The sequence below is a fragment of the Schistocerca serialis genome, chromosome 4 (assembly GCF_023864345.2).
Source record: "Schistocerca serialis cubense isolate TAMUIC-IGC-003099 chromosome 4, iqSchSeri2.2, whole genome shotgun sequence".
In the NCBI taxonomy this organism is placed as follows: Eukaryota; Metazoa; Arthropoda; class Insecta; order Orthoptera; family Acrididae; genus Schistocerca; species Schistocerca serialis.
Window position 1 is genome coordinate 758,565,825 of NC_064641.1, and position 26,914 is coordinate 758,592,738.

At 38.0% G+C, this 26,914-nt stretch overlaps 1 protein-coding gene across 1 annotated transcript in view; it reads right to left on the reverse strand.

Annotated features, from left to right (window-relative positions):
• Positions 1-1,134: 1,134 nt before the first annotated feature.
• Positions 1,135-26,914, reverse strand: part of LOC126473306 (uncharacterized) — a 58,698-nt gene continuing 32,918 nt past the window's right edge. The window contains exons 12-14 of the mRNA XM_050100281.1: positions 12,656-12,892; positions 8,598-9,516; positions 1,135-2,378 (exon numbers count right to left, since the gene is read on the reverse strand). Coding sequence (XP_049956238.1) covers positions 2,051-2,378; positions 8,598-9,516; positions 12,656-12,892 — 1,484 coding nt within the window. The 3' untranslated portion in view covers positions 1,135-2,050. The remainder of the gene's footprint in view (positions 2,379-8,597; positions 9,517-12,655; positions 12,893-26,914) is intronic.

Below are 26,914 nucleotides of genomic sequence, written 5' to 3' on the forward strand. Positions count from 1 at the left end.
ACTGCTTCTTTGGTTCATCTGCTAGAAAGTTTCCTCCAAGTTACTTGTAAACAATTTATTTACAGAAGGAAATGACAGTTATACCCAATTTTGATGGCACTCCGAAAATTTTACTGCTCTTTCTCACTGAATAAAGTTGTTTTATCTTCCTGTGAATTACCCTATTGTTCTAAACTTTCTATTCAAAATCATAAATGCTGTAAAGTCAGAAAGACGAAATAAAATCAATACAACAATATAATTTCTACATCAAGTCATATAGTGCACTAATTTCACAAATATTTTTTACTTTATACCTAGTAATTTCAGAGCTACCCTTCTGACAATGCAGTACAGAGGAATCAGTGCTTGTTTTAGTGTACACAATTAAGTTTTGCTGGAATGTGAAACTTACATTTCACTGAAGGAATAATATGCAAAATAAACTATCTGGACTGAGAACAGTAGTACACAAAGTATGCACTTTCATGCACTGTATGCTGGTTTGTGGAGTGTAGTTGTAGCTGAAAATAACTTTATTTCTAAACAACGTAGTGGCACTAAACATAATTGTGGAAACAATTACTATAGGTGGTTTCTTTGCTACACCTCACAACAGCCAATGACAATCCAGGCTCCAAAATTTATAATGTTGAAAATATGTGGAATATCGTAAAAATCCTTCACTAAAGGCCATCACAGTACAATATGATGATATTTCCAGAAGCCTGGGAGACATTGAAACAGTCAGAATCAATAAGTAAACATTTTCGAAGTGCATTTGCACAAAAGGAAGACGACACCTGTTTACAATGGACTTAGTTCGACACAAGGTATGCTATGGTTTAAGGTTTGTGCGCCAATTTTTGTAAATTAAAGTTAATTTCAAATACTCAACCTCCTCTTTATATTGATATTGCCACAGTCATTCATGTCAACACAATCTTCAATGTCAAAGTGCCCATGCCAGAATCAATTGTTACAGGTTCCACATACGTTCAAACAAAGTTAGCATCAGAATTGCTACACACAAACACACACACACACACACACACACACACACACACACACACACACAGAGAGAGAGAGAGAGAGAGAGAGAGAGAGAGAGAGAGAGAGAGAGAGAGAGAGTGCGCAAGCAATAAGTCAATTGAAGACTGTTTATAATTTTATTCACATGTATGAATTTTACATTACTGCACATTTTTGTCTTGTGCCAATTAACATTGAGAAAGGTTATGTGTGCAAGTAGCACTTGTAATGCTTTAAAAATTCACACCTGTCACAATATTTATTTTCATCAGTGTGAAATTGTTTTCAAGCACAACTATTAAAAATATACAAACATAAAATACTGAACGTACAAAATTCTGAACAAAAATTCACATGACTTTTTTCAACAGAACACAAAATAATTAACTTTCACATTTATAAATTATGAAAAATTCATGAAGTTGTGAATGGGAATGTCAACAGCCGTCAGATAAGATAGACAGTATGATTTATATTTTAATAATCCCAATATGCCTGCCCAATTTAACTACAGCTGTGCCATTAAGGCAGCTTCTTAAAAATTTGTAAGAAGCACTTCTGCTGAACACTCTCATCTGTACATGAGAATTACTCATTTCCACTATTCACTGCATGGTCAAGGTGCAACAACAGCAAGTAATATGAGCTTGCACATGTCTGAGCAGAAATCAATCTGCAAATGCAAATTTGTTTAATCAAAACCATGCATTGTCATTAAGCACCATGCTTTACAACCAGGTAATTGTTGTCTTAAGTTACAACAGCTAGGACGAAACAAATCCATTTTAATACACGAAACTATGAAGCCTCACATAGAACCAGACAGCTTACAATGCACAAGTAGTGGTCAATATGCATTAAATCATGATAAATATGAGATTATAATGGATGCACAGTCATGTGCTAAACAATTCTATTAAGATTGTGATGGAGGTGATGTGCAGCTTCCTTGCTCCATTCACACTATCACAGTGACAAACTACACAAATTAAATTGTGACAATGTTTTGAAATTATTACACAAATATTAAGAATCCAGTTTAATTCCTTTGGTAGCCAAAACCATTTTGTGTATTACGTGACTGTGGATTCTGTTGGTAGTGATTGAAATTCCCACTATTGCTCATACCACCATATGCAGATGACCCTTTATTCATGTATGGCATCTGTGCTGGTGGACCACCTGTTTTTCCTGCAGGTGCTGGTGGTGGAGGTGGCGGTTTAGCTAAGTTCATTGATAACAATGACGGTGGGTTATTGAGAAGAGGCTGACCACCCCTGCTTGGCCCTGACAGTTGCCCATCTCCAGCTCTACCACGAGGCCCCCTGCTGACATCATCATTGTGTGGGAAGCTGTGAGGTGGTCCCCTGGAAAAAAAAGTGTGTGTACAATAAATTGAAAGCTTTAATACTAAGAGTATAAAGTGACCAAAAGTCACATTACTGTTTAACAAAAACACAATATGTGCAATAACGAATATCTTAGAGCGTACACACTTAAAAATAATGAAGCACATGAACTATTACAGTGCCACAATCCAAACAAGGAAAACTAAGAGGGGACAACTAGTTTCAAAAATATTCACCAAGAACAACTGATTCCTAGCACAAAAGACTAACACTTTAGTCACTTCCTCAAATATTTCTAGGTGCAATATGCAGTTACCTGCACCACTTTGGAGAATTCATTTTAAATGCAGATAAAACTGATGAGAAAACTTAAATTACCAGTAGACACATGAACAACAGTTAAAGTCTGAAGAATTTGCTTTTGTGATAAATGTAAATTCTACCTCAAAATGCAAACTATGTAATACACCTGGTTCATATAGAATTTTATCCAGGAGAACTACTTTATCTGAGACAGCTTGAAAGAGCTCTATTTTGTGCTTATGAATGTAGGGAAAATTACCAATTTTCAGTTAATGGTATTGCACAACATCTGTCTAGGCTGAGCACAACTTCGAAAGAGAATGTGTGTAGGAACGTGTTTTCAAAAGAAAGAGCTTACCAACACACAAATGCGATGATGTATCAATGTGTTTATAAGTTACGTCCCAGTCCCCTGCCAACTGTTGGAACACAGGACACAGCCATAGGACCTAGCACCTTAGACAAAGAGAAGCGTACATTTGTCTGCTAATTAAAATTGGTACAAGGTGTACATGCGGGTGGGGTGGTATAAATTGGTACAAGGTGTACATGCGGGTGGGGTGGTATATTAATCACAGATTTCCCGTTCAAAATCACCCCCTCCCCCCCCCCCCCCCCCCCCGAGTGAAAATATCCTCTTTCCCCACGTGAAAATGTATGGCTTCCGTGTTAAGTGACAGTAAACTTTCCCTCGGAGCTGTAAAATCTACAATTCCTTTTAATGATGAAGGTTTTAGACATCAGTGTAGAACTTCCGCACACTTTGGGAAAGGAAAAACGGCAAACAAAATGTGTTTTGGAAAGATCTTCGATAAGCAGAAACTTGTCCACTGCGTGTGTTTCGATTATGAAAGTATAAATACATATTCCATCAAATATAAAACATTAGTTTCCAAAGCACTCAAACTGAGCACAGAACACATTAAGTAGTCAGCCAATAGCAACATCACTTAAGTAGCACAAACACATGAATTTGAAAAGTTAATGGTTTAAATTAATATACTACCAGTAAAGTTAAGCTTTCACATATAATATTGGTCCTTTCTTGCGTGTGTTACTCTTCAAGATGTATCGAACATACACATGCCAGTAAAATTTTAAATAATGACAAAACGGCTGGTCTTCTGGGCCCGCAATTTTTCAAAGTGGTTGGTCCTCAAAGTATTTAATTTAGAATGAGAGTCAAACGTTCATGATTTAAGAAATTCATCCTACATTCTCATACTTAACATATATCATCTTGTGTAAAAGGAAATTTATTTGGGAAGTAGTGCTTCTCAAATCACCATTCACAATATTTTCCTGCAATGTGTTAGAAATAGGTTGGTTTGAGCACTTACCATAGTGTGCCAGAAAACGGGCATTACTGTGCAGCTACGATGATGTAGGAAGCCATTGCTTGGTGTCTGCTCTGTTTGTTATGCCTTTTGTTGCTTTTCTGTTTGGAATTTTGTGCATGGTGGGGCATCATGAGCCCAAAGTACAGCATTGCAGTGTGTTGTTCAAAGGGGACATAAGGAGTTCTGTACTTATGGCAATTTTTTTCATATTCTATACAGGCCAGGAATGCAAAATAAAGCAGTTGTTGACATAATAATCATGTCAAACCTATACTCTTCAACTCAAACAATCCTAGTATTTTGCTATGTGTTGAGTTTAACACACTTTTTAGTTGTATTCTGGAATTCTGTTATCTAACATTTCCAAACGGGTTTATATCCACATAGCACTGCAAAAAGCGAAAAACAAAGAATACAAATTTCTTTAGGGGGGGAAAAGTTGTTCGTATACCTCAGAATTACGGAAAATAAGCTTTTCATGACTTTTTGAAATAGTATAAAAAATTAAAGTTTTCTGTGATGCCAGAAACTGCATAATTGGCAGTTTATATTCTACTCCAGAAGTAAATAAAAAGCCTCGTTGGGAGTTACAATGATAAAAGACGGTGTGCTCCCAGTCTATAATTTACTGAAGAATGGTGTGCTGTAAATTTAAGATGTAAACAACACAAATTAAGAAATAATGTAAAGCCTAGAGAAGGTACCAGACAAGTGTTTAATGCCTTGTGATCGAAAAAATGTTTCACGGAAGACAGATTGATGAAACTCTGCTGAAGCTTTCAGTCTATTTGAAACAAAACATTTTATTCAATACTACAGGCAAAATTTGCCTGCTTAGATATCTCTAAGTGAACATTTACATATCTTCATAGTATGTAACATTAACAGATCTGACATCACGTCAGAAAAGGAGCAGGATGTCAGAATACTCCAAGAGCATCAGCATTTTGTAAACCATGCTAAAAAAGCATAATTCCACTCAAAGTGAACATTTGTATGTCCACATTCACACTGAGGTAGGCCCCTGCCAGGTACTGATCTTTTCATTGTGATTATCAGAATGCGAATTTTCTTGGAGTACCAATACTGCATTATCTCATGTTTGGTTCTTTAGTATGGCATTATGCTGTAAGTGTCGAAGATGAAAATGTGCACTTGAAATTCTGTGAACAATTGAAACTGATGTGGAATGAAACACTTTGTTTCACATAAATTGGCTGTCTTTGAAGAAAAGATTAATAAAAGCAAAATTTCTTTAGCAAACCAACAAAAATAACTGTTCTGCAAATCAATTAATACTTGATTGCTAATAATGAGGAAAACCAATAAAATCAGAAACTTAAAATAACAGCATATTTTAGTCTGCCATAATTATTTGAACGTATTTTACACAAAAATTAACAGAAGTGGAGACTAACCACCCCCCCCCCCCCAACTATGATTCCGACTGCTCTGTGCGTGAGTGAAATCTGGCAGCTTGAGTGCACTAGAAAAATTTTTGCTGTTAGCATCTGGCTGCTTGCTGCTACTGCTTGTGCAGCTAACAGCCACACTTCAAGTAGCCAGAAGCAGGAGAAGGCACTGCTCATACGCAGCTTCAGTTCTGTGGATAAGCCTGCTGGTCAGCCAGCAAATGAAACCAATATAAACAGTTATGACGTAGTGTTCACTGAAAGCAGTTTCTTGTTATGAAGTACTGCATAGCTATCGTCCGAAAGCCCTCGACGCATTTTACTCTTGACAGAGGATTGTGTGTGCGCTGTGTTGTTGTAAATTGTGTATTTTCTTTGTGATTTACGTTTTACTTTGGTATTTTTCTCTTGTTTATTTTGTATTGCTGCAGCGTTATTCAGCAATAGTGGGCTAAAGTAAAATTCTTTGTTGGAGTATCACTTCTTATCAAAATTACACAAGTTTAACTGAAAAATAGAACAACTAACTCAGAGTTCTAAAAAGTTCCGGGGTTTCCCCCAGTTTTCTTCTGGATGAAAAAATTCCTGAGTTTTTCCTGAGGCGTATACATCCTGTGGTATTATGCAGCCATTTTAACTTGGCAAATTTTAGTTGTGACGAGTGTTCTGCAATATACTGGTCAGCCTCGTTTATGACACTAACAACCTAGGCAAGGAATTGTGTGGTTGCCATTACCAAATGCTTTATGTATTCTGCTTTGCTGTGTGTAAGAGTGGAGAGACTAATCCTTATCTGTTATGGGAGTCAAGGGTTAGTCACACATCATCATAAGGGATCAGTAATTCCTTTGACTGAGTCAGTTCTGCTTTACATAAAACACAGAAAATGGGTGCAGGGTGTGACATACCTTCACTCAATATGCACACAATTTCAGAGATCGCATGTCCCTAGAGTACACAGACCACCTGGGTCAGCTCCCTGGCACATATTGGTGGGCCATCAAAGAAACAGTATTATTTAAGTGAGAGCAAACGGGTGCTCAGCCTATTCTGTAACCTGAATTACTGCTGTCCAGTTGATGTGTTCAGTACTATGCACATCCTGTATTCATTCAATCTTGTGTGTTTCTCTATAAAGTACTATGTTCCATAAATTGCATTTGTTCTTACAATAGCAGGCTGGTTGCCCTGTGAGAGGAAGACAGGGCTTATTTCCCCATACAGCTCCTCTCCTCTTGAGCAATCAGAGTTCTCGGATGTTTATGTTCACAGCCGAATGCCTCTTAATATACACGCTACAGTGAACACAAAACTGGTCAATACATTTCGACCAAGCGAAGTCTTTCTTTAGAACTACTTGTTTTCAGTTCAAATCCGAGGCCCAGGCCTTGTTGGTTCTGTTTGTAGTGTTCTCAAGTACATGTCACATAGCTCTGAATGGCCATGAAAGAGATCTCTATTATGCACATCAGTGCTTATTTGAAATCAACATTCTGTAGGTTTTGCAAATATTGAATTGGGTGAGAGAATCCAGCTGCTTCTCCACAGAATTATTGAAACCTTAAATGGAACGAAAAGTAACTAGCACCATTAAACGTGTGTGTGTGTGTGTGTGTGTGTGTGTGTGTGTGTGTGTGTATAGATTTTACAAAAGCAAACACTCTACTCAGAAAACTCTTGTTGTAGGACTAAAAATGAAATAAAATACCATATTCCAGTTCAACTGTCCAATTATACTAAGTTATCAATTTTGCAAATTTTTCACAAAGCACTTTCCGGAATCTGCCCATATTTTCATTGCTTTTTGGGAATTACCTTGTATAGACTGCATTCTTATCTGGTCTACATATTACTGCACAAATTTAACTGTTTATGCCGCTTTCATTAACCAGTGACGAAGCAGGTTATAACAACTGTGTAAATTTTTGCTAGCTGTAGGATACTCAAATGTGAATCGAGAAGTGACTATATCTAATAATTTACAAGACAAGAAAAAGAGTAGATTGGATTAGATAATTTGGTAAACACCCATTTTCTCCACAGGTGGCTTTCACTTTTCACAAAATCACTCCTGTTATCTTGTCACTTTTAATAAAAAATTATATATACTAGGTAACATAATTGTCCAACCTTTCATTAAATGCTATCTCTAATTACTACCAGCTTTAATTTATATTCACTCAATAACAACGACTACCTTAGAAACAGGAATGTCCCTAGCAACTTCTTCACAGCAAAATTCAAATCCATGCATAAAATTTACATTTTATGCCATTAAGTGTACAATGATTTGGCAACCTATTTGATGTCCTTTAGTACAGTAGTAGCAACTGCAGAAGTTTCCACTGATGGGAAGTTCTTCGTAATTTGTTTGTCCTTGTTTCTCTCTGTCTTGACTGTCTCGCTCTTGCTATCTTCTATTCATCTTTTGCAGGATATACAGCTTTCTCTGAATATCTTCCCCAATTATGCTTATCTTCCTGTTCTGATGCTATGATGTTGACAACACCCATTCTAATTTAGAACTTTGGCCCACAATTTTATTGACATTTCTTCTGACATCTTCATTTCCACTTCCACAATAATGGATGCTGTTCATTACAATACATCATTTAAATTTTGTTTTAACTTACATAATTTAACCCCTAGTTTATCATATTTCTGTTTAATATTAACACAAGGGATTTTTAAAATTTGCAAAACTAGTCATGCACACAAAAAATGTTGTTTTTGAAGGTATTTGTATGGAACGTCATCCATTACTGAAATAAAATGTTAACGGTAAGCAGTTCAGACAAGAGGAGAATAAAAGAATGTGAAAATTATGTTGGTATATTGAGTAATGAGGAAGTAGTGAATCAATCTAGAGAAAAAAGAAATTTGTGGCAAGACATAACTAACTAAAAGACAGGATTGGTCAATAGATCACATCCCAATACTTCGAGGAATTGTCAGCATGGCAATATAAGGAAGTGTTGGGGCAACTGTAGTGAAGGCCATGGCATGAATCCAGTAAGCAGGTCCAAATGGATGTAGGCTGCAGTAGTTTTTCAGAGATGAAGATGCTCGCACAGGATAGGCTTGCAAAGGGAGCAACACCTAACCAGTCTACAGACTGAAAATAACAACTACTACTTAATATATGAGAAAAGAATTCCTTTTAATGCGATAAGCATATATACCTGGCAGAGCTTCCAACATGCGGCTGGTTGAAATCTTGCAGCCCACGATTTCCTCCCGTCTGGTATTCATTGGGCGGACGACTTCCTCCATGTTGAAAATCAGGATTAGGTGGGCCTCTGTTTCCAACAGGTTGGAAGTCAGGGTTCTGGCCCGCTCTGTTGCCACCCGGAGGAAAACTCGAATTCTGCATTCCCCTATTCCCTCCTGGCTGGAAGTCCTGGTTTGAAGGTCCCCTGTTACCACTCTGCTGGAAATTTGAATTTGGTGGGCCTCTGTTAGGACCTTGCTGAAAATCTGCATTTGCAATATTCCTGTTACCGCCTTGCTGAAAATCTGAATTCAGCATATTTCTGTTCCCTTCAGGTGGAAAGTCAGTGTTACTAGAACGTCTATTCCCAGCATGCTGAAAGTCGGGATTAAGAACACTGCGACCACCACCCTGAGAGAAATCAGGATTTTGTAACAGACCGGCCCTACCACTGGCAGGACCAGTTCTCTGATTGCCAAGTCCTCCAAATCCTGGACCACCAGTATCATGATTCACAGGAGCTGGCCTCTGGCTTCCTAATCCACCACCCAAACCGCTACTGCTTGGGATATTCTGCAAACCGAGTCCTCCCTGGATGGCACTTCCTGAGCCCAGACCTCTTGGACTATTAGCAGAACCCAAACCTGGACGACTGCCTCCCCCTCCACCAAGTGGTTCAAAGTTTGCATTCTGAGAGCTGTCCCTACTGAAATCACTTCTGTCTCTGTCAGAAAAGCGGGTTCGCCTGCCACCCCCGCGATCTCCGTCACCCCATCTACTTCCACTCCGATCATTGCCTCTATCACGACCACCTCTGTCTGCATCACGGTCTCTACCTCTGTCACGCCCTCTGTCTCCTCCACCACGACCACTGCTCCATCGGTTTCTTCCTGAAACAAATTAATATTCCTGCTAAGTCTTAATATAAAAATACGTAACACACAAATCAGCTCTACAGGAGGCTACATAAGGAATCACAACTTTTACGTTTAAATACTGATATCTGAACTATCTCTGGCAGCTGGAGTGGGGGGAAGGAGATGAAGAAATAATTTGGGACAGGCAGAAGTGATATAAATGTTCATATTATTTCAATGTTTAGGTTTAAAACATGTACCCATTAGTTTATAGTTTGTCAGTAAAGTTTTTCAGTTAAGTGTCTGCTTTAGAATTTGGTCAAAATGTTATATAATATTTGCACATATGTTAAAAGATTATTGTTGATAGGTGCTTTGTTCAGATTTAATTACACTGCATTAAACAAAAACATCCCTACAGAAAGGTTGACAAACAGAGCCAGGCAATAACAATGCGATTTTAAAACTCAGAAGAAATTAAATTCCACCACAAAGGTAACTATCTGCAAACATGGAAATGAGTGAATAACTTACATGTAAGCCTACCAAAATGATACACTTCAAGTTTGATAGGCTTTGCGTATGTTGTAATGTAGAGCAAAACGAAAGATACATTTTTCCATAGAAGCCCACACAGCCTTTAAAGTGTGAAATGCCCCTTAGAGAGGTGGGGGTGGGATGGGGGAGGGGGGGGGGGGGGCGGCGGCGGCAGGGAGGGGACACCTGAGTTTAATGTTTATGAATGAATACCATTGAAACAGTAACAGACATTAAAACTTAAAGTAATATTAACATGGGTCTTGCTGTACATTACAATGGTGCATCCATTTAACAAAGTCATGTTTTTCAAAATCCTCTCCCCCACATTATTTTGTTTTCCATTTTGACATTTGACTAACAGCAAAAAATGCTGAATGGGAGAGGATTTCGAAAAAATGACTTCTGTGACAAATATGGATGCACCTTTGCAGGGCGCATACACAGTTACACTGTCACAAGTTGCAACAAAGTCTCAGCAAAATTTTCCTATTGGTGACAGTGTGAACACACAAGCAATATCGCAAGAACTAGAAATGGTGCAGGTTCCCAGAAAACTAATAAAACTAACACAAGCATGTATACTGAGACAACACGCACAGTGAAAATTGGATGGAAAATATGCCAGGGAAAAGATGAGGACTAAAGTGCGATAGAGAGACTGCCCCTGCTCTTGCTGTTTGGTTCCAGTAAGAGCACTGAGAAAGGTAACAAGCCTAGAGACAGGAATTCAATTGTGTAAAAGGATCGACACCCTGGCCTATGCAGGTGATGTAGTTTTAATAGCACATAATAAGCAAGATCTGGTTCAGAAGGCAATGATGTTAATGGAAGAGGCAATGAGAGCTGGTTTGAAGATGAATACCTCAGTGTGCAGAGGGAGCAATGACAGACCTTTAGATGTGGATGGTAAAATCTTCAAGAGGGTGAAAGTTCAAATATCTTGGGGCACCACCCAGTGAAAGGTTTGAGACAGAAAAATATATAATGCGAAGAATTCAAGCATGAGACAGGCATCGTTTGCACTCAGAAAGCAGTTCCAGTCCCAGCTTTGACTCAGATTAGATTCTATAGGAGTTTGTAATACTGTAGTCCTACATGAAGCAGAAACCTCAACTCTGACCCAAAAGATAAAAAGCAAAATTCTTGACATTTAAGAATGCTGTCAGCAAATTTTTGGACCAGTGAAGGATAGTGACTAAGGAAAAGGAAGAATAGTGAATTTCAGGGGTCGTGCAAATCACTGGACATTATGGTTGTGATTAAAGAGTGGAGACTGAAGTTGTATGGGCATTACCAGATCACCAGGCAGGCAGTGGAAGAAGGTATCGCAGCAAACAGACCCAGAGGATGACTGGCTGAGACAGACGGATGAGATCGGATAGGATATGAAGATGATAGGACTGACTGGAGAAAAATACATGGATTGAAAAATTGGAGGAGGACTGGTTAGGCCAAAGACTAACTTCAGTTCGTGTGGCAGAACTAGAAAGACAACAATGTTCATTTATCTCCACATATTCTCATCGTGTTTGTGAGATATCTTTCACACAATCTGTGAAGCATATTGACAAAGTCATTCTTGACTATCACTTACATACGATGCACTAGTTGTGAGCTTCTCGCTGCTTTACAGAGTAAGTAATCAGCTGAAATGGGCAATAAAGTTCACTTTGAGAGTGTGTCAAGAAATTAAATCACGGACCAAATGACATGTAGAGTGAAGCAGGATTACTGTATACTAATTCGAGAAACCAATTTAAAGCAAATGTAGTGTCTAAAATTTAATTACAGAAAACTAATACAATGGCTTTAAATACAACCATATGTTCTTACAGTGCACACAAACATGACTAATTTCTTCACATACACTGGTGAAGCTTCAGGAAATAGTATTACTAGCATTGCATCAAAACCATGGGTATCGATTCGAGCAAATGGAAACTTTTAGGTCACAGCCCACAGCAAGAACTCTAACCCCCTGAAATGGTTAAAGTAGTTTGCAAAATTTCTGTTTATGTGGATGCAGGTTAGGGACTAGTAGATGTTGCTAACATTTCACTTGTTCACATACATTCTAGCTATCACACTTTAGGAAAATTCTCCATAATAATAACAAAAACAAGAAAAAACATGAGTGCGAGTAGCACGCACTGAAAGTTCCTTACAAACTTGATTACATGTCGATAGTCGATCTATAGGTTTTGGCGAGTGAGCTTACGAGTATGGAAATATGTGACATGAATGTATCTTCTGACTGCACTGACTTACAAGCTTAAATTTTCACACCACCAAAGGACATTAGTATTTGACAAATTTCAACTGGATACCTCTACATCTTCCTCAGCAAAGGGATTGTAACAGACAGAACATGGTGATGATCCTATAGGAGTTCCATTTTTACCAACTGATGTACAGGTGGTGGTGGCGGGGAAGGAAAATCCAAGGAAAATCATGATTTCTTTAATCTAAATATTAGTGAAAAAACCAAATTAAATACAAATTCTTAACTTGTATGATGTGATACAATTTGTGCATAGTGAATTACATCAGCAAATGTTTTGTACCCCCATCTATTAACATAAAAGTTAACAAATAATAATTACTTTAAATAAGGAAATACAACAGGTTTTACCTCTTCCTCCAAATCCACCTCCAATAGAGGCCATTTCCTGTAACTTTGGATTCACTACTTGATTGGCTTCTTTTAGCACAGAAATTAAATCACCTGCTTGCTTTGCATTACTTGGTGTGAAAAATGCATATGCTGTTCCTGTCTTATCTGATCGTCCAGTTCGTCCTATCCTGTGGACATAATCCTCTGAACTCTGAGGATAGTCAAAGTTGATGACAAACTTGACATCTTCAACATCTGAAGGCAAAGAAATACAGACATTGTGACACCGATTATATGGCTTACAAGCAACAAAACTATAAAGCTTATAATATCCATACCAAGACAGATAAAAAATATAAATCAACATAAAAATGGTGACAGGGCAACAGCAAATGTATACTGAATTCAATCCTTCATAGCGGAATGTTCAGACACTAAAGGAAACAAATATATGAGAAATTGGAAAGAGTGGGTTAGTCTTACCCACCAGAGAAATAAACCATGGAATAGTGGATATGAATGAACCAGCCTTTACCTCACATTCAGTGGTTGTACTGGCAACAAATATTTATTCTCTTTATTTCTTCTGTTCTTTACCACTGTACCTCAGCAATGAAGTTAAAATTAAAAATAATATTTTCAGTATCCATTATGCATTGTTGCCATTCCTCCCATTCTTTATGTATTCACCGACTGTAGTCCTTTTTTATTTGCCTTAGCATAGTTTGTAAAGAAGAATGAATGCACACTATCAGCTAAAAACTGATTACTCAAATTACCTGGTTTTCCACTACTGCAATACTCAACATCTATAAAATGATTGTAGTATTGAACTGACAATGACAAAACAATTTTTAAAATAAAAAAGTAATATTCTTGTATAACATACTGAATGACAAAATGCTTAAAACCATTTCGTATATACATACTGGCACTGAATTTTGATACCAAGGATTTAAATGTGTGTGTTTTGATTTTTCTTTATACTGAGTTGTGTGTGTGCCAATATGCATATAAATTTCTGGCAAGAACTTATTTACCTGTCTATTCCTTGACAGCATATCACTCAGCTGTGAACCTAACTGCTCAAGAGTTGAGTGGGTAGGGGTGTGACAAACGATAGGAGAAGGGTGTTCATAGAATCGTGGCATGAATTAAACTGCTTGTGGCTGGCTCTCCCGTGGGCTTCAACACCGTTGCCCTCGAGGAGTAACCAACCAATCAGAGGCACTGCCAGACAGATGCTATAAAGCACATGTGTTTTTTACTAAATTATCTTGCATGTGCCTCTGAAAAATAAGAAACAACCAGACTGATTAGTTGACAAATATAAAATTGATGCCCAACTATCAAGATATAACCAAAAGTCTGATGATTTATAGATAAATATGTACGCAATCAAACTTTCATCAACACTTCAACAAATAAGAAAGGAACTACTGGTTTGATTCACAACTGTGTCTGCTTTACCACCAGATAAAAAGCAATTTTCAGAAGTGCCAAATGAATAATTTGATTGAGTTACTTCTAAACTATGTATAAAAGCAAACATTAAATTAATTTCAAGGAAATTCTGAGCAATTTTAGTGCTAAAACGAGGTTCTCAGAAATCATAGCAAAGAATCATCCACAACTTCCTTATAGAGACACTACTTCATACTTATAAATGGAATTTGTTGTTGCTAAACTCTATAAATAAACTGAAGCGTACATAAATTATTGTGCTTAACTAATAACACAATCTTGATTAACAATAATATATACCATTAATTCAGTGGAGCATCACAAACGAACTGGTAAATGTAGAATAAAATTTACACTGGTCACCTCCAACTGCAATCTCCCTTATATTATCTTAAACAAAAGGAAGGAAAACAGGCAAAGATCACACATTTCCTGAAAATGTGGCCAAAAAAGTCAAAAGAGTACTGGTGACAGAACTAGGTATATTATAAATGTTTCTCAAAAGTCATTGAAATGAAGTAAAATTTAGGAAACCGAAAAATATACAGTGTAATGAGTGCAGAAATGTTTACTTTCTTTTTCTCCTTTTCTTTCTTACAAATATGTTACAGTTCTGGACTTCGTGTAATTTTGAGGAACCTAATGACTTTTCTAACAATATATGAAACAATCTAGTTTATTACAAATACTGTATCAGCAGAGGGCATCTAAATTCACATTACTTATACAGTTATTTTTTTACTATTCACAAAAATGTAGAGGGGGAAAAAATACTGAATTACAATAGAGGTCAGCTTACAAAATAGTTCAACTGTGACCTCCTTTAGAAACATGTAAATATTGTGGCATTTTAGTAATAGACAGTTGACTAATTGCTAGCGTGTGTGTTCGCATGGGAGTGGGGGGGGGGGGGGGGGGGGGGGGGGAGATTCGAGGTAGGAGGAAGGGAGAGGGAGAACAAATTTTTATAGACTTTGTAAACAGAAAAATTGCAGTCTGAACAGAGAGAAAAATCATTAGACTGAGTAAACATGCATATTTTAAGCACTGTTTTTAAGTTATGCTTAGTAGTTCAAAAGGTACAAAATGAAGGGACTCAAGTTGAACCTCAACATGGGTTTAGTAGAAGTATCCATTTCTGCACACAGACGTATTTCAGGAGTAATGCTAGATGTAAATGTAATTTTGACAGTGTACAGTGCCATTTATGCGTATACACACTGTGTGCCACTTCACTGAGGAAAAATAGTACATGTTAAATGCTGGAGCAGTTTGATATTCCACAGCAAATCCCAACAGTGTGACTGACTATTGTTTGTAGATTGTGTTTTGTCATGTTTCAGTCAGTCTGCGTACATAAATGATCACTGGGCAAGAGACATTCCATGACAACTGTTTTACTTACAGTTAATTTAAATACAACAGCTGCACTATTTCTGAAGCACGTTGACAAAATTGAAATCAGTGTTTCTAAATTAACAAAACTGACAGGTATACTTCACTAAAAAATTATGAATAAGAGAATGGAAGGTGGAGTTAATAGAGAGGGAGAATGAACATTATATTGACTTCTTACGCTGAAATGAACCACTACTCTTTCATATCTGGGCATACAGTATAACCCCACTTAACATTTCAAGTATTAATGTTTTCCAACCTTTTAAACCTTCTTATTGGCCCCTTCAAGCTCCCTATACTCACAATGATTTGCACCTATTTGTGTGTAGTTATTTATGTCACACCACACAACTCATGAAAAAAAAAGTGGCTGACATTATATTGAACTTCCAGTAATGTTTACAAGTATCAAATATTAAGCAGAAAACACTCTTGGGCCCTGGACTTCCTTGCTATATATCGACAGACGTCTATCAAGCCTGAACAATCTGTGCCACCAGTGCTGCGTCCCCTACCAAAGTCAACTTAACAATAAATATACATGTAGTTATTACAAGTGTTCCCACATTTAGTAGCTGTGTTAAGGTAGACTTCAGTTTAGTCTGAGCAGAGGAAAAGTTGGCAATGATGAACAAGAGCTATGGCAGTGAGTCTTTCGATTAATATACAAACTAGTTTTGAACATTTGCATATGTGACATCTCTTAGGAAAATATATGAACTACATGAAACCTGTTGGGCTATTTTTCGTCAAATGAGCAATACTTTTCATTTCAAGGAAGATATTATCAAGTGGTAAACTGTATGCCCCCATACGGAATATGAAGTGATTTCCAATGTGTTGGTTAGGTTGGGAGCTAATAGCACAGCTTAAATTGTTGTGAGTGAAATTAGCAGCAATGATATTTATAATAATGACTGCCAAACAACGATTTTCAAGGTGTTAATTTCTCCCTCTTAAGTGCTACAGAATAATATTTCATTATCCTGCAGAGTATCTTCCTGCAGGGTACATCATGACAACATTTACCAAACATTCTATCACTGCTGTTTTCTTATATAATCATTTAACTTTGCGCTTTGTCAACTGCTATTCCATTTTTCTTAAAAATTTTCTGTTGTATGTGCAAGCATCTTTCTTTTGAATATATTTGTGAACTACAATAATAACTACAATTACAGATTTATTGGTAAAAATGCAAGAATTACCAATGTGTTCATGAAATCTGAAATGTATACAAGACCAAGCATTTCAATTTACATGTGAGTACAATGAATTAAATTGCTTACTGATCATTTCTGAAGTATGCACTTAAATTGTAATTTCCCATATTTATGTTTTCCCACAACTCTTTATATAAGACCCTTGGCCAACTACGAAAGACGGGTTTTACTGTATTTTCATTCTATAAAGATATCAGTTAATTACCTGGCTAAAATTTCCATACAGCTTAAGCTTGCTGGAAACTGTAACGGGGGCTACCCTAACAATCTTTCTTGATCACTCTCAAGGCCGGTATCCGTCTGTGTTTAACAACTGTTAGTATACACAATAAAAAATGGTATTATCACAAATGAGTTAATTTATACTCCTTATTTACTTGAAACCAAGAATTTTAACTTTTTTCACGAATGGAGCTTTAACAAATGACCAAACCTGTTCCATATTGCACAATTTGGAACATGTTTTCTGAACACAAGTAGTTGATAATATTAATTTTTGTTAGGCTCAATAATTTAAATACACAAAATCCAACAATGCCCCTATGAGTATGTTGATACATATTCATTCTTGGAGAATAGTAACTTCTTTACATTAATGTGCAATATATCTCCTATATCTATCTTATTTTCCCCAATATCTATCTTATTTTCCCCATCATATCAAAATAATTGAAAGGCTTAACATACCACCACCACTTCTGTGTGAGAAGAAACAATCTATCAATGAAAACAATCAATTTCTGAAATTTTAAGTGATTAGATATATAAAAGAAGCCTACTCATCATGCGGCGGCGGGAGGAGACACACAAAAAGGTATTACAGTTTGCAAGCTTTTGGAGCCAGTGGTTCCTTGTTCTGGCAGAAGGGCTGCTGGAGACAGAAGAGGGGTGAAAGGGGGGGGGGGGGGGGGGGGAGGACTGATGAAGTTTAGGAAAAGGGGAAGAGTTCAGAAAAGTAGCCCAGAACCCCAGGCCAGGGGGGACTTACCGAGAACAGGTTGAGAAGGAAAGACAGACTGCAGGCAGTCCACCATGATTATCCTTTCCTTCTCACCCTGTCCGGTAAGTCTCCCTTAATCTGGTATTTTGAGTAACTCTTTTGAACTCTGCCATTTTCCCTCAACCTCACCATTACTTTTCCTTCCTTATTTTCCTTTCTCATCAACCCTTCTGCCAGGAGCCACTGGCTCTAAAACCTTGCAAGTGTGTTGTCCTGCTAAGTTGATGTTTTTATCTATGCATTTACTTCTTTTTGAAAGGAATAACCTGTCAGAAAAATAGTGTTTTAAAACTAAGGGTGGCGTCGCACAAAAACAAAAAGTGAACACTGTTTACAAAAATAAGACGAAGCCCAAAGACCAAAAGAGTCTTGTGTACAACAAGAAAGTCAGAAATTCAACTTGCTACTGCCCCTAAGGCTCTTCTTAACCCTGAAGTGGTAGTGTCAAAAGGAGAGAGGACATACCAAAGAGACTAGCTGAGTCATTACTCATAGGAAAGCTATCTTTATTTCCATTGATTGTAACACCACAGTGCTTTATAACACAACCTACTGGTCGAGATGGAATGTCCTTGGCTACCAACCCCAGATTAACGTCGAGGGCTGGGGAGCCGGCCAGCCTGCGTGGGGTTTCCAGCCTGTTACCCACACTCAATGAGGTATATTAGGGCTGGTACCAACTTTCTGCCTCAAATACACATTAGGCAAACACTTGGGAAATATTATCACATCTGAATATGAGATCTGAAATCTACATCAGACACATGTAAGATGGGGTAGTGGGCAGTACGACAGCATCAAGAAGGCCATCTAGGCACCTAATGTCACCAACACAACCAAAATCAATATAGAACAATGCTGACTGGGTAGAGAAACGAGAAAAGGCAATGGGAAATGAAAAATTTTGCAGTCACATGCTATGATCGAACACCATGTATTCAAAACTGCACGTGACCAACTAATTTGAATACACTAAAACTTAAGCTTTTCAGTAACTTCAATCCTGTGATAATTATATCAAATTTTTGTACACAGGGTGTATATAAGCACAAGAAAAAAATTCCTGGTTTTCCCCTGGATTAAAAATACACTTTTTCTGCATGAAGTGACAGTATTCTTTCCCTAGGAACTACAAAACCTATCAATCATTTTGAACTGTTAAGCTTTTATACTTCTTGGCACTTTTAAAAACGAAAAAGGATTTTGGAAAGGTCTCTGATGGTGCACCTGTACACTGCATATATTCGTATTACAAAAGCATGTACTCAAATTTCACACAGCACATTAGTTTTCAAAGCATTGTAATTGAGTGAGATTGCAATGAGCTTTTGTAAGCCAATCATAGCTCATTGGCTCATGTCACGTGATCTCGTCAGCTGATGACAGGAGACTTTCACAGCACAGGACACGTGATGTAGTCAGCCAATAGCAACACCATTTATGAAGTGCGAACACAACAGTAGGAAAAGTTAGTGGTTTAAATTAACATATATAGTTTAAGTAACAGAAAAGCTAAGCTTTCACATATAATATACACGTTTTTTTGTGTGCCAGTAAAATTTTAAATGATGACAATGTCTAGTTTCCTGGGCTCGAAATTCTGGTTAAGTGACTGGCACTCAAAGGGTTAAGTTATAAATGAGAGTCAAACGCACTGTGATTGAAGAAATTCAAAGCACATTCTTGAATGTAACATGAATCATCTTGTGTGAAATCAAAATTATTTTAAAAGTAACTCTCATCAAATCAACATTCACAATATTTTCCACAACCTGTTTTAAGTCATGCAGTTGTCAGAGCACCAGGAAATGAAACGTCACTGCATGTGCCCAGCTACAGTGACATAGGAAGCCTGTATGTTCGTACATAATAGCATTGAGAGATCTTATATTGTGCTACAAAATAAACAGGACATCAGATATTCCAATAACATTGGAATTTCTTAAACCACACTGGAATGCATAATTTGGCTTACAAGTACACGCTCTTATGTCCAGCTTCACAAAGAAGTAGGCCCCAACCTGATATTAAGCTTTTCAATGTGGTTTTCAGGACTCAAATTGTCTTGGGAGTATCAGTACTGTATTATTTCATGTTTGGTTCTTTATTATGGTATAATGCCATACGTGTCAGAAGATGAAAACATTCATTTGAAATTTAGCAAACAGTTGAAACTAGCCAACAGTGTGAAATGAAACACTTTGTTTCAAATAAACTGACTGCCTGTGCGGAAAATATTAATAAAAGCCAAATTTCTTTAGCAAATCAACAAAAATAACTTCATTTTTCCACAAGGCGATTAACGACTCGCTGCCAAAAATTTAGAAACAAACTAAAAATCTGAGACCAAGTAACATATTTCAACCTTCCTTAATCATGTGAATGCATTCTAACCTCTCTCCCACTGCAACTCACATTGCTCTTTGCATCCATGAATTGGGCAGCTTGGGTGCACCAGAAAAATCTTCCGTGTACCTTCTGGCTGCTTGTTCCTAATGCTGATTCAGCTAACTGCCACACCACATCAAGTAACTAGATGTGGGAGAATGTGCTGCTCATATGTGACTCAAGTGCGCATGCGCACAAGCTCCACTGGCAATTGCTCAAACGAGCCTTACGTAAACATTATAATGTCATGCTCATTAGAAGCAGTTTGTTATGAAGTATTGCATTGTCTTCGTCCTAAATCCTTTGAGACATTTTGCTGTTGACAGACGCTTTGTGCACTGTATTTTGCTGTTGTAAATAGTACATTTCTTTTGCAACTTACACTTTTCCCTCTATCTTATGTGTTTTATTGCTGCAGTATTATTCCGCAGTAGTGGGATACAGTAAAATTCTTTGTTGTAATATCAGTTCTTACCAGTCAAAATTATGAAAGTTTAACTGAAAACTAAAACGATGAAACACTGCTGGAATTATAAAAAATTTCCAGGTTTTCCCAGATTGTCCTGGGGCGTATACAACCTGGTACAGTCGAGATGGCATAGAAAGATCCCCGAGAGCTTGCAGCACTGTTGCCAGCTTTCAACTATGAAGCACAAAAGGCTGCAGGTGAAAACAAGTCATCTATATAGCTGTGACAATACTGAAGTGTTGTCACAGAGATGTTTACAAAATTGCATTACGCTACTGATTGTTGTAGACACGTGAAGCTGCCACATCCAGCCCACTGCAACTAACAGTAATCAACTTACACCGATTCCACTATGGAATGGTTTGCTCACTCCAATTCATATAGTACTTGCCCCTTTTGACTGTATATGCACTTGTGATACCTGCAGTGACAGAATTCTAACCTCCAAATTTGGAGTTTCAAATACATCACATGACCAGAAGTCTCCCGGCGATTTCTGTCATTTTTTTAAAGAGACATCAACCGTCTAACAGTCTGAATGCTTCCCTTTTGCTACAGTTACATCACCATGTCTGTAAAATGGCATTCCACTAAGTTCTTACTGAATGGCAAACTCTCTTTCCCATTCCTACCAAAGACTGGTGAACAGCATTTATCAGAACCTTCGTCAGACTGGTTTGTGATGTAACTGACACTATTTCTACGGTAATGATTGAATAAGAAGAAATGAATTAAAAATTTGTGCTGCGGCCGGGACTCTAGCCCAGGTTGTCATGCTAACCATTACACCACCACAGCCCTATGGTTAACATTCCTGCATGAACTACCCAAGTTGAGTGCCCTCTCCAACACAAACTTCAATCCGTATCTTCAGCTTATTTTCCCTTACATTGTCACTACTGCCAGATCTCTCCAGCATTGGAATAGCACCCCAGTGCTGGACGTAATGGGAAAGTCCTGTACCATAGATGACCGTATAGATATTATTATATTTTTCCCTGAGACATTTTAAGTCTCTTCTTTATCTACAATAATGACTGAAGCAGAAGAAATGAAATGAAATTTGGTATTCTCCAACATTTCCACTTCATTGTAACATTGCTATGGTTAAGTATTTGGTATTCTCAGACATTTTCACTTCACTATACCATTGCTATGGTGGTGTAATGGTTAGTATTTTTGCCTAGCAAGCAAGAAGACCTGGGTTCAAGTCCCGGCCACAATACAAATTTTTATTCATTTCTTCTGCTTCAGCCATTAATCGTAGATAAAGAAGAGACTTAAATGTCTCAGGGAAAAATATAAGATCTATATGACACTATTTCATGATTATCATATCAGGCTTTAATCATTTGATCCTAAATCAGAGGTGTAGCTAAAGGAGCATCACAACACCTCAATTCCATTTCAGTGCCACTACAATGCACTCAATAATATTCCCTACGCATCCACTAGATACCCACCGACCCAAAGAGCAACTTCATATATTGTGAACTGACCCTCCATAAAACCAATTCCACAGACCAATCACAGCATTACTTGCCCCACTAAATGGTGCAGTGAATTTATATTTGTGATCAGAGGCTACTCAACAATTGCATGTCCATGAACACCAACCGATTGTTTTGCCGATTACTTCAATGCCAGGGCTGCTTAACAAGTGCTATGCACTATATTCTTATGCTGTCTTCCGATTGGTTCATTCAGCAACATGCGAGTTTGACAGAACTTCTCAGTACATTTCTCACCCTTACCAGACTGTATTTTAGTATTCTCCAACATTTACACTTCACCATAACATTACTAACAGCAAATCTGAAGACACAAAACTAAAAAGTAATATCCCTAACAGAATGTATTAACTTACGCTGCTCCTACAGGCATGCTTGATTCAGTTTCACTGATTCTCTCACTACCTTATTCTGAGAGAAGACCTTTATGATGCTCATGGAACATGGATGCTCTTAGATGCACAGCCTGAGGATATAGTGTGTTGACAGTAAGATGCGTAGAGATTTGTCGTCATTAGTACACAAAGTATGATAAGATAGTTACTCAATATTCAATACTGATACTGACCCGAGTAACCAAAACACACTGCCAGACAAAAAAATTAGTACACTTAAGGAAGATGACAATTTTGAGTCAATGAGAGCATATGGCACCTGATGATAGATGTACTGGCATTGGTATCAACACTGTCCACCAACAGATAGGGTAGTGGCATAGCTACCAGAGCTCCATCTACGTCTACCTTTCAATAGGGACTTCTCACAGCCAGAAGGGTCAGTGAGATACAAATGGGTGAAGCAAACAGGCAACAGTGCCACAGACACACACACGTGCTTCCTACAGCCAACTGAGCAAGTTTAAAAGGGGTCAAAATGTTGCCGTTTGAGTGGCAGGATGGTCCTTTCAGAAAATTATCAAACAAGTTGGGTGTGCTGCATCAATTGTGTCAGTAGTGGCTACGTGAATATTCTCATGCCTGTAGACACTGTTCTGGACATACACATGGCACAGACGCCCACGGGGATTGTCGTATTGTAAGGGCAGCCGTGGCATATCATATAGCTACAAACAGCACAGATAAGAGGGCTTGTCAAACCAGATGCTGTGAACTGGTTATTAGCAGTGGGGCTATGGGCACACACATCTCTAGCCCATCTTCCACACATGCCACAGCATCAACATGCTTGGTTCAGCTGGAAGATGGAACATCACGTCCTGGTCTTCAATGATGAAAGCAGATTTGCCTGCGTGCATGTGGCGGTCATTTGTGTACACAGTATAGATCTGGTGAATGCTGTTACATAGAATGCATTCATCCATGAACAATGGTGCTGCCCCAGCTCTTATGGTCTGGGGTGCGATACGCTGAAACTCTCTTTCACCTTTGGTGTTTCTGGAGGGGGTCGTAACCAAAGCTCGGTAGGTGCAGAATGTTGTTAGACGCATTCTTGCAACAGGAAGGTGATGTATAGTTTCAAAAGGATAATGCTCCCCTGTAAGACATGCAGCAACTTCCCCAGCCAGCACTATCTCCAGATATGTCCCTCCATTGAGCATAAGTGGTATATGATAGGACGAGAAGTGTCTTGAGCAACTTGTCAGTCAACAATCTCTTATTGAATGATATGATCAGGTTGAGTGGGAATAGCATAAAATATCTGAGGATTGTATCCCCCAACTGTACGACTGACTGGATGCAAGAGTCCGTGACCACACTGCCACCCATGCAGCCTACACCGTGTACTAATGTGTTTCAGCACAGGTTGATACCTGGAACCTCAGAACTGCGTGTGCTATTGACCTGTAAGTGTGATCATTTCCATGTACTTCATATGCACTGTTGCAACAATAAATCTTTAGTGAAATTTAAACTTCTAAAAGTGTATACTAATTTTTTCTGGCATTATATAATGCATCTATTCAAAAATTCTTTTCATTCATAAGAAGTTTTATGAAATATGCTGCTTGAAGGTGAGAGCTGGCTTTTAAGGTCAATGATTGGCATGCACTTTCAACTGCAAACACACAATTTTATAAGATTAATAAGACTTCAATGTTGCAATTAACTCACTTGATAAATAAGTATCATTACTAGTAAATAGCACACTGCTAACACAGGGTGTATACGGGGACAAGGAAAAAAATAATCCCGGATTATTCCCGGATATCCCGTTTAAAAAATATGCTTTTTCCCAGGCGAAAATACACTTTTTCTGTGCTAAGTGACAGTAGGTTTTTCGTAGATTTTCCCTCGGAACTGTAAACCTTATCAGGATTGAAAGGTAAATGTTTTATACAATCGCATAGAACTTCCCGGGAAAAAAAGACAAAAGACGGGGCAGAAGTTTTGGTGAGACTTAATAAAAAGAGAGAGAAGTTTTGGAAAGACCTTTGATTTGCAGCAACATATACGCTGCATATTTTCGGATTACGAAAGTATAAATTTGAATTGCACCAAACACAGGGCGTTAGTTTCCGGAGTGTTGAAACCGAGGTTGCGATGTCCTTTTGTAAGCGAGTCATATCTCAAGTCACGAGATCTCGCCAGCCGATGACAGCAGCTATTCAGAGCATAGGACACGTGTTATAGTCAGCCAATAGCAAGATCACTGGTTACATAGCGCGAACACGCAAGAGTTAGTTAACGGTTTACATTAATGTACACAGTACCGCATATCTACAAGAAAAGTTAAGCTTTCACATATAATATTGGTTTCTAAGATTAACATGCTACAACAGAGGCTAAGCTTACACATGTAATATTGATCTTTTTTTGCGTGTGTTATACTTTAAAATACATCACACAAATGTGCCAGTAAATTTAAAATTCGAAATTCTAGTATGTGGCTGGTCCTCAAACTGTTCAGTTTCGAACGCTCTGTGATTTAGATATCCAGCCCACTTTCTCACACGTAACATAATTCATCTTGCGTAAAAAGAAATTTACTTTGAAAGTAACGCTTTTCTAACCACCGTTCGCAATACTATCCGGAGACCGTTGGAAATAGGTTCGATTTACCAGTTGCCAGAGAGTGCCAGAAAACAGGCGTTATTGTGCGTGTGGAACTGCAGTGGTGTAGGAAGCCCGCATGTTCATGTGTATAAAGCACTAAGAGAGCTTACATCACACCATAAAAGAAACAGAGCATCAGAGGATACTCCAAAGAGCATCGGAATTTCGTAAACCATATTAAAATGCATAATTCGGCTTGAAGTGCAAATTGGCTTTCCCGGATTCACAATGAAGTAGGTCTCATCTGATATTAAGCTTTTCAGTGTGGTTTTGGGATGTAAATTTTCTTGGAGTACCAGTACTCTACGATCTCATTTTTGGTTCTTTATTATGGCATAATGCCATATATGGCAGAAGATGATAACGTGCACTTGAAATTCAGCGAACAGTTAGAACTAGCGAATACTGTAGAATGAAACACTTCGTTTCAAATAAAATGATTGCCTCAGCGGAAATATTAATAAAGCCAAATTTCTTTAGCAAACTTGCAAAAATAACTTCACTATTCTGCAAGGCGGTTGATTAATGCTTGACTGCTACTAACTTGGAAATAAAATAAAATCAGAAAACTGAAATTAATAATATATTTTTGCCTTCCGTAATTATGTGAATGTATTTTAATTCACTTGATAGCTCCCAGCCACAGAAATCCGATTTGTTTTCATTTGACGTGGGAGCTGTACACGAAGAGAAGCAGCGAAATCACTTAACGTAAACACGTGTCACGTGGAGGTTAACCCCCTCCCCACAACAACTCAGATAACTCTGTGCAAGCGTGAATCTGGCAGCTAGGGCACGCGAGAAAAATTTTTCTCGTTTGTATCTGGTTGCTTGCTGCTACTACCGATACAGCTAACAGCCAAACTTCAAGTAGCGGGAGAAGGTACTGCTTATACGCGAGTCAAATGCGCATGCGCAACAGACTGCTGGCAATTGGTCAAACGAATCTAATGTGAACAGTTGTGACGTCATGCTCATAGCAAGCAGTTTATTGTTACGAAGAATTACAGTCTGCGCCCTACGGCCTTTGACATATTTTTGCAATTTGCAGACGCTTGTGCGTGCACGATGTTTTGTTGTTGTAAATTGCACATTTCCTTTACCACTAAAGTTTTATTTTTCCCCTCTCGTTTATATTTTATTGCTGCAGTATCATTCTCCAGTAGCAGAAAAATTCCCGGAATTCCGAAAAATTCCCGGGTTTTTCCCGGTTTTCTCGCGGATGAAAAAATTCCTGAGTTTTTCCCGGGTCGTGTATACCCTGTAACAGGAATTCTCTCACTTGCCAACACAATGACTTCTAAATACGCAGTAATCATTGCTGGGGAATTTACTTTACACTTGAGAAAATCTTTAGTACCCTAGCAAAGCACCAGAGAAGAGGGCACATAAGAGCTGACCGACATTAACAGCATTGAGTAACTGACATGTTCTAAATTTAAAAGACAGATTATGGAATTGAAGATACTCTCACATATTTGAGTATGGCAGGTGAGCGCGCACGCGCACACCCACCCACACACACAGTGAGAGACTAAATGCACAGTGAGAGACTAAATGGCTGAAAAACTTTTGCAAATATATAGAGGAGAAAGAGGGGTAGCAAATTTCACAACACTGCTGATTTTACAGTGACATAGGTTTATAAAATCTGATATGAAGCTTCAAAATCTGATTGGATAAGTGATGCAATTTGTTCAAAACTGGAAAAAAACATGCTGCACTATGATAAATCAGTGGGAAGTCGTTGACAAAGTTTAAGTAACTGTGGTGTTATTCAAAGAAACTGTAAAACAGTTAATAAATCCTA